General features: G+C 34.8%; 1 protein-coding gene across 2 annotated transcripts; it reads left to right on the plus strand.

Moving 5' to 3' along the window:
- The first annotated feature begins 627 nt into the window (after positions 1 to 627).
- On the plus strand, positions 628 to 6,801 carry LOC144569684 (uncharacterized). 2 transcript variants are annotated; one of them, XM_078320134.1, is made up of 6 exons: positions 628 to 749; positions 1,874 to 3,048; positions 5,487 to 5,540; positions 5,654 to 5,752; positions 6,134 to 6,292; positions 6,507 to 6,801. In XM_078320134.1, exons 2-6 carry the CDS (start codon positions 1,894 to 1,896, stop codon positions 6,636 to 6,638), a joined length of 1,599 nt encoding a protein of 532 aa, XP_078176260.1. In that variant the 5' UTR covers positions 628 to 749; positions 1,874 to 1,893; the 3' UTR covers positions 6,639 to 6,801. The 2 variants fall into 2 exon arrangements, with proteins under 2 accessions (XP_078176260.1, XP_078176262.1); XM_078320136.1 differs by having other exon boundaries at positions 6,134 to 6,274.
- Positions 6,802 to 8,790: the final 1,989 nt, after the last annotated feature.

An 8,790-nucleotide genomic window follows, 5' to 3' on the forward strand; every position in this document is an offset into this window, starting at 1 on the left:
TTTACTGTTCACGTGGGAAAAAAAAAATTCACTCAGACTGAATTTTTTTTTTCTCACGTAAACAGTAAAATTTAGTTTAAAAATTTTGCAATCCCATTCCTATTCCTATTCCTATTCCCGTCCGTCTGCCGAACACGCTCTGTAAATTTAGAACTTAATAATAGTATCATCCTTTCTTTATAAAATCTTCCGTAATAAACGAATTCACATGATGTGCAAAAATTAAATTAAAAACTACTTATCAAATTTAATATAATATATATTTTTTATTGAGGGGTTTATGCCCGTAGGCTAAATTTAATATAATGTGACTGATCACTGAAAGAGCCTCATAATAGGTTGATACAGGAAATCCAATTCGACAACAACTGATCATTACTCTGCGGTAAATAAATATAGTCAAACAGGTCGTTCGAAATAATAAACAAACTCGGAAACCATGTCCGTGGACCGTGGGTTCCGGGTTCGTGGGACCGCGACCAAGGATCATTATTCAATTGCAAGTTTGCAACTGGAATTAGTACGTCTTTTTGTTATCTTATTTCGGGTTCGGATCCTAAAGATTCTTTTAAAAGTCCACAGAAGCATTTGCCTTCTTTTAAAGGTCACCCGAATTAATATGTGCTAATCGTTAATTAATGTATTGGATCCCTCCATCCTTTTCTTTGTTTAATTCCCCCGTCTCTCTCTCTCTCTCTCTCTCTCTCTTCCTCTCTCCCTCCGCGTTTAGTCTCCGCTCCAGTTTAGAGGTATGGCGAAGAAAAAAAAATTTATCGTAATTGATTCTATTTTGTTAGTACTTATACAAATTCGGTATTTTTTGGAGAACAATTGGTAGCCTTGAGAGATTTTTAATAGAGGACCCAATACTTTTGACCGATCGTTTTACTTTCTGATAATTATTGGTAACAACGTCCTCAAATTTGACTATTCTGATTTTATTAGAAATGATTATGTTTGTAAAAAGAGATGTGGGTTTTATCTTTTCTATGAACTTAAAATTAAACGTCAAATATTTCGGATAGTTTTTTAGGGCTCGGTTTTTTATTTTTTCTTTTCGGTTTGTTTAAGGGATTTTCTTAAATTCCCTCTATTTGCTAAGTCTGTAATAGAGGGGGAATAGTTGTTTTTTAGTTACAAAGCGTAATAAAAAAAAAAACTTTTGAAAAAGCGGGAAGTAAATATTTACTTTGATGACCTTTTAAATTTTGAAGGTCAGATGGCAAATTGATCCATTTTTTTCCATAGTGTTTGACAGTTTTTATCTGTATAGGTTATATATTAACTACATATTTAGTAGGTTCTATTAGGGGCAAAAAATGCATTCTCATACTTTATTTCATTTTGTTATGCATCTTAAACAAGCCGTTCATTCAAATTTCAAAATTGGAGGTTCGAAATGGACATTGCATAAACATTTTTTATGGATTATAGTAGCTTATTTGTTATTACTTTAGAACCATAAGAAATATTGGGAGGTATATATTTGATAACAGTTGGTCAATAATGTCCTTTAATATTTAGGTAGATTTTTATGGAATAAAGATTTTGTAGATTAATTTTATTCTATTAATGTACTAAAAGTTTTACAAATTCTTTGGAGCAAACGCTTTTTTGCTATTAATAGATTATTGATAAGCTGGAATGATCAGGAGTTTGTAAGTTGTAACAACTACTAATAAGGTCCAGCGCATCAATAGTTTCTAAATTTTGTGACTCACATTATCTGCATACAAGGTGGTATAGTATATGTGGGTGCACAACTGCCAAATTATAGAAGGAGATAAAATGCTCAAATTGTGCAAAAATATTATTCTCAAATTTCTGTCTTAAATTGACGAAATAAATTTGATTTTGGAACTTGTGATTGCAGATTGCAATCTGATATAAGAAATGGACAAAAGTGATGCAAGGATATATAAATATTCAAGGAGAAGCGGGCCTGACTTATCCTCGCGAAACCAAAATCCAAGTTCGGTGGATAATAAGGTCCAACAACCACCATGGAAACTTGGAATCAGCAGTAGCAGTGGTGGCAACCACAACAAATCCCACCAAAGCCATAGCCCCGAAAAATCCAGGTTCCCAATGGTTGATACCACCAAAAGTGTACGCAAAATCTCCTCCAGAACCCTCGGTACAAGGTCATTTGAAGAGAAACAAAAGCAAAAACAGATCTTTGCTGAAGAGGGCAGCAGCAGCAGTATTGGTACAACCACCGGTAAGACTGTTACACAAGTGCTCACTGAAACAGACGATGTACCAGATTTTGACCCATCAATGTGGGCACAGGGTATTGGCTCAAGTTCAAGCTCTAGATTTCTGTTGCAAAGAAACAATCAGATAAATTTAGGTAGTAGTTCAAATGGCACTGGTACTGGTATGCACAGGCGTGGTATTAAAAGCTTGGGATGCACATCTGCATCTGACGTGATATCATCTAATGCTGAAGGTGTAAGAAAGAGAGTCAATGGAGAAGGGTCTTCAACCAGAGCTAGATCGCTGACTGGTATGGCTCCTGGTTTAAATATACCAACTATTACTAGAGGGGCCCCGCAAGCGGAAAATAGGATAAGTAGGGTGCTTGCTAGGACTGATAAGACTGACTTCTGGGCCCCACAGGCTGACTGGACACTGATTTTGTCACAAGAGGATCAAAGAGAGGAAGAAGAAGAAGAAAAAGAAGAAGTAAAAGAAGAAGTAAAAGAAGAAGAAGAAGAAGAGGAAGAAGAAGAAGAAGAAGAAGAAGAAGAAGAAGAAGAAGAAGATGAAGAAGATGAAGATGAACAAGAAGCACAACCAAGCCGTTTTGCATTTTTGTTGCCTCATCAGTTGTATGCGTCTTCTCGGTCGAGATCAGATTCAGGTTCAGGGTTTGTTTTGGGTTCAGTTTCACACTCAACTTCAGATTCTGCTTCTGGTCTGAGTGGTAGAATAGCTTCTCGGCCTGGAGAGGAAGAGAGTGGAAGAAGGACCAGTCATCAACCGCTGCAGCGGGGTCTGCGGCTCAGGGACAGGGAGGTGTCCCGGCGTGATGGGATTGCTGAGGTGCGTGTACTTAGTATTTTAAAACATAAACTTGAACTCTGCTTGCAGAGTTAATGATTACTTGAAGCAAATTTTGGGCATTGTCAGACTTAAAACATAAGTGAAGGTGAATAGAGGGAAAATAAGATTGAACTGGGGTTGATTGCATGATTAAAGCATGGTAGTCATACAGTAAATAGGATATCTTTCCCAGATGCTAGCGACCTCAATGCACATACTTCTAATGATGCTACCCCATTATTACCCAAACTGCCCCTCCTTTGTAACTTACCGTGATTATAAGCAAAAGGAAAGGCTAATGTGATGGAGGTAATTTTAAAAATGGGCTAACAAGTACCTACAAATGATCAAAACTTTAATAATCAATTACTCTATTTTTTTTTCTAATGGAGACAGTTATCTGCATATATCAACTAAATTTTAGTTTAATCTGTGATATTGACACATAACTAATGACAAGTTAGTACATTGAAGATAGAGAAAATAAAATTGTTAATACTAATATATATAAGTTGACATATCTTACATAAGTAGTAGTTGCGTATTAGTTATTAAACACAAATCTAGTTAGAACTTCTACAAATCTATCGCACTATGGTCATGAAGGATTTACTTTTTTTTAACAAATGAGCAATTTGAGCTACCTGTTTTTGCAAAGCATTCACACCACTAATATTGGTGATCCACATTCAAATAACATGTGTTACAGAAGACCAATTAAGAAACATGTCCCTTCTGCCAACCTCTTCAGGTTATATATCCAGATATGACACATGTTCTCCATTTTTATCCCTCCATAATCCAACCATTGATTTAACTGCATAAACCTCATTTTTCGATTTATCACCGAGGGGGCTTCTGTCTATTGTCAGCAACCCCCAGGAAAACAACCATCTTACAATTCAGTCCAATATTGTAACAACTTGCCATCTAGCAATCTTTTAAATTTACTGTATAATCTATTGTCCTGCAAGCATCACAAACAAAAATGTAAGGATCGTTACATATTTGATATTTTGTACAAGGAAATAAAATTGCTAAATTTGGATTGACATCTATTTATAAAAGGTTGAATTATAGTGAATATAAAATATTAATAAGGTAAGTAGCTCCATGAAAAAAAGGAAGGAGAAGGATATTGATGATGCTTATAACACTGAAAGTGCTCTCTGTGCTGTCAGTGAAGGAAGGAAGAAATAATATATAAGCAATCAAAGGAACACGGTGTACTGATTAAGATAATTAAACCTACTCATAAAACTACTCGAAAAAAAAAAGTTTCCCATATTACCCCTGATTTATTACTAACTAAACCCAATACCACCAAAACCCAAATTATCAACTGGGGATTTAGTAGAACAGTATCAGACTGGATGAACTATGAAATAAACAAACAAAATAGAAGCACCATGTATGGAAACTTGCGTCAGCCTTCATGTAGAGACATGGATTTCAGAGTGATGTGAGAAAGGATAAAACTTATCTTGATTCATCATCAGTTATTAAAGCAAGAAAATGGATTGAAGAAAAATAAAATTTAACAGCAATTTTAAAAAAAAGGTAAAACTGTCTTATTATCATGAGATTTTGACAGAACAAAAATTGAAGAATATTCATGAATAATATCTGGCCAACTAAAATTATAGTCAGGAAATATGGTTTGCTTGAGCTTTCCATCAGTGCAATCTAAAAGTGATGACTGATGCCATATGGCATACCTTGTAAGTGAGTGTGCTACCACTTGGATAGTTTCTACGGGATGTGATAACCAATGCGATATCTCACCTTTAGAAAGACCAGAGATCAGGGAGCTGCATGTGTTGAGATGTGAAATCTGTTTTTCCTGCACGGTGGTTTTTGTATGGGTGAATTGGTTAACTTTGGGGAAAGTTAGGATTTGATGAGGAGGATTTGTTTTTTGGTTTAGGGGGACGTAAAAACCAAGAGTGAATACGTTATATAGAATATGACAATTGACCCTGGCAGTTAAGATAGTGGAGCTATCTAGGTTTTTCCTGATATTTTATTTGGTTAAGCATGAAGAGGTAGTGGGCTTTGGGAAAACTGAGGCCTGGTTAATAAAAAACAAAAAGGGTTGGGCTGGGACACCACTGGGAGGGGAGGGGTAATTTAAAAAAAAAAAAAAAAAAATTGGTTTTGGGTTGGGAAGTGGAATAAAAGGGACGTACAGAATATACGAAGGAGATGGAACTCAATATGGTTGGACGAGGGAATGAGCATAATGTATGAAGGTGCCAATGCAGTATTTATGTTCAGTTTAAGAGTAATTAGCTAAAATTGGATATTAATTATGAACACATTTCACTTCTTTGTTCAAAAGCTTCCTTCCAACTGCACTACCACTTTTCATGTGATTGGTTATCAGGTTGATTTGGTGTCGTATATGTTGTTTTGTTCACTTGTTTTGGAATATGTAGGTACTATTGGCTCTAGAGAGGATTGAACAACATGGAGAGCTGGGCTATGCGGAGGTTGCTCATATGTTCTTTCATTTTTCCTAGATTTATAGTATACTTTTGCCATTTTTGTATACCTTCTGTTAATTTAATCGTTCTGTCTTGTGTTTCTTCTTTTTAAATAATAGCAATTGTTGATGTTAGAGACCAATATTTTACTTCATGGCTTGACATTTCACGATGAGCATAGAGACATGAGGATGGATATTGATAACATGTCATATGAGGTAACACATTATTCCTATTTTCTACAAGATCAGAGATCCTTTTGCCAGTTGTATATTGTTCTATTGGTAGGGTATACTTGTTATTGCGCTACATTTTTTCCATGTGGAATAATAAATATCTCAGGATTTGACTCTTCTTAATCCCATTTTGGCTTGTGAAGAAGATTTTTTCTGTTACGTACCAGTACTGGTATTCAAGACAAAATGGTGGTGATTTGTCTAGTTACCAGTAATTGGCATGCAAACAGTAGTACTTCGGTCAGAACATACCAGAAACAGTACCAAAATTCAGCACTGTAATTGTTGCTCTAAATTTTCCTTTTTAAATTTACCATTTTTCAATTAATTTCCTTCATGTTGAAAATTGAATCCCTTGATCAGGAATTATTGGCTTTGGAGGATAAAATAGGAACAGTTAGCACAGCACTCTCAGAAGAGGAATTTGCAAATTGTCTTAAGAGAAGTGTGTACCATGAATCAACTTCTCATTGCATTGATGATGTCAAATGCAGCATTTGCCAGGTATCATTTTACAGGATGGTTAGGAAATTAGTATTGATCTCTTTGGTATGATTGATTTGACCAGAACTTGTGCCCAGTGGGTCCATTATTGAAAGATTGGTATAGAACTGTGTGGTACAGTCGTACAGGTATTGCTAGGTATTGAGATCTGAGATGTTGGCAGCACCAAGTTTATTTAATAATTGATGAATGGTGTATTGTTCTCTCTCTGTCCCTCTCCCTCTCTTAACAGGAAGAGTATGAAGATGGAGAGGAAATAGGGATGTTGAAATGCGAGCATTGGTATCACGTCAGTTGCATCCATGGATGGCTGAGTCAAAAAAACTGGTGTCCGGTTTGCAAAGCATTGCAAAATGATAGATGATTTTTCTTTCTTTCCGTCCCCATTCATGTTTCTGTAAATATTATTTATTCCTTTTTTTTAATCTGTTATTTGTCTTTCTCAACTTTCAACTTTAGAATAAAGGAAAACTTAGAAACCCCTTAGAATTCATTTTCAATTGTATATATGTCAATGTTGGCTTTAATTCTCCTTTAAGAATTCAATACATATTCTCTTTTCTCATCGTAAATACTTTTGGTCTAGTGACAAAGACAATGCAAACGTTCATATGGGAAGTCGCAGGTTCGAAACTCGGATGAGAAATCCCTTATGAATACTAAAAAAAGACTCTTGGCTGGTTTCATCAGGCCACCAAATCGTCTTCCAATTATGGTTTGGTTAAGAAATATAACTTTCGCAACTATATTTGATCCATGTCATGGGCCTATTATAAATAACCCACAAGGAAAACATGCCGTTGCTACACATTGGATTGAACAAAATTTTCATACAGATATGAACCATCGAGTAGTGGTTAAATCAAATCTGTCTTTTCTCCATCTTTTATTGCTGTAACTCCACTTTCAGCAAATTGAGTTGCAGTGAGTCATCAGATTTAATGAGTTACTGCAATTACATAGATAAGTTGTGGCAGGGCCTTTCTGAGAGAGGGTGTTAGTCAGATTTTATGGGTTTTGTTGGAAAAAAATTGGTTGTTTGGTGTTCTCAACATAGACTTAGCAATGACATGGGACCAATCACTGTAATTGGCGAAATGGTGGCTGTTTTTTCTTACTAATTTTAGATGCAGTGTGAAAGCCTATTACTTAAAAAAAAAATGCTTAAATCAAATATATCGTCTAAATGCATGAGTGTAATTCTGTAAATTATGGTTTAATCTCGACGAGAAACAGGTTGTCATGTTTATAAATAGTTTGATGGCCATGAATCTGTTGGGATATGGTTAGGCTTTGTATCGCAAATTTGCAATCCAGATATAGTTGGTAGGCATGCAGGCATTTTCCATGTAGGTCACACTGCTTCAATACTATTTTGTCAATTTTCTTTAAAAACATAACGGTGTTTTTTTCTCTTTGAGAGTTATTAGTGGTTAAAACGGTGTATGGATCTTTTTTGGAATTAAATATCTGACCACTACGGATATATGTACGTGGTCTGTGTAAGGTTGGTGCTTGGTCTAATCTTTTCAGCTTATGATGTTTGACCTAAGCTGTGGGCTTCTGTTTTTATTTTTTATTTTTATTTTTTTGGCAGAATTAACCAAAAGAAACTTTTCTTTTTCTCTATCTTGCTTATTTCTTCGGTTTGCAGAGTAATTAATGCTCATACCAGCACACGTATTCATTCTCTGGAACTCACGCATGACAATTGACATACCAAGCTAATTAAATGTCAATTGATTACCTTGATTACAATGCTTTTTTTTTTTTTAAAACTGATAGAAGCTATCAGTGAACCTTGATTACAATGCTAACTGTGGCTATGCCGCAATGATGGAGATGTTGATGTATATAATTGATATGATGTCGGCAAAATTATATATGATATAAGAACATTTGTCAGATTGGCTTGCTCAGTCAATGTCCAACTTGTTTCCCAAGGATAAACTACTATTGAAATAAAATATCATGAAAAGAGGAGAAAGATATTGAAAGAGGATTTTCTATGGATATATTTTTTTTCAAGACATTGTTTCAAGATATTTTATTTCCAACTTGCTGATTCAAATTCCAATCAGCAAGAGGATTTTCTATGGAAAGGTAAACAAAATTAATCCTGGAGAAACAATATTCTTGGTGCTGAAAATTACCTGTTAACTAAGCTGGTATAAGAACAAAAAGTATCAGTTGTTATATGGCGGTGTAAACATTAAACATAGTATGAATTGTAATATGTAAACATCTGAGTCGGCCTCCTAATAGTTTGTTAACACTTGTTTCCAAAAATTCAAACTTGAAGTAAAGATCAATTTTTTAAGAAATGTGATTTTTGCAATTAGAACTTTGGCAATTTGGTACTTGTACTAGGAGGCGAACAAGAAACATTGACACAGGAGATGATAAAATCCAATCCAGAATGATGATATAATCATATAATCTGGTATCCTTTAATTTGGATTATTACAGTCTGTGAGATCAATCAATATAATTAGACATCATTATTTTTTTTTCTT

The sequence above is a fragment of the Carex rostrata genome, chromosome 18 (assembly GCF_964058835.1).
Source record: "Carex rostrata chromosome 18, lpCarRost1.2, whole genome shotgun sequence".
Lineage (NCBI taxonomy): Eukaryota > Viridiplantae > Streptophyta > Magnoliopsida > Poales > Cyperaceae > Carex > Carex rostrata.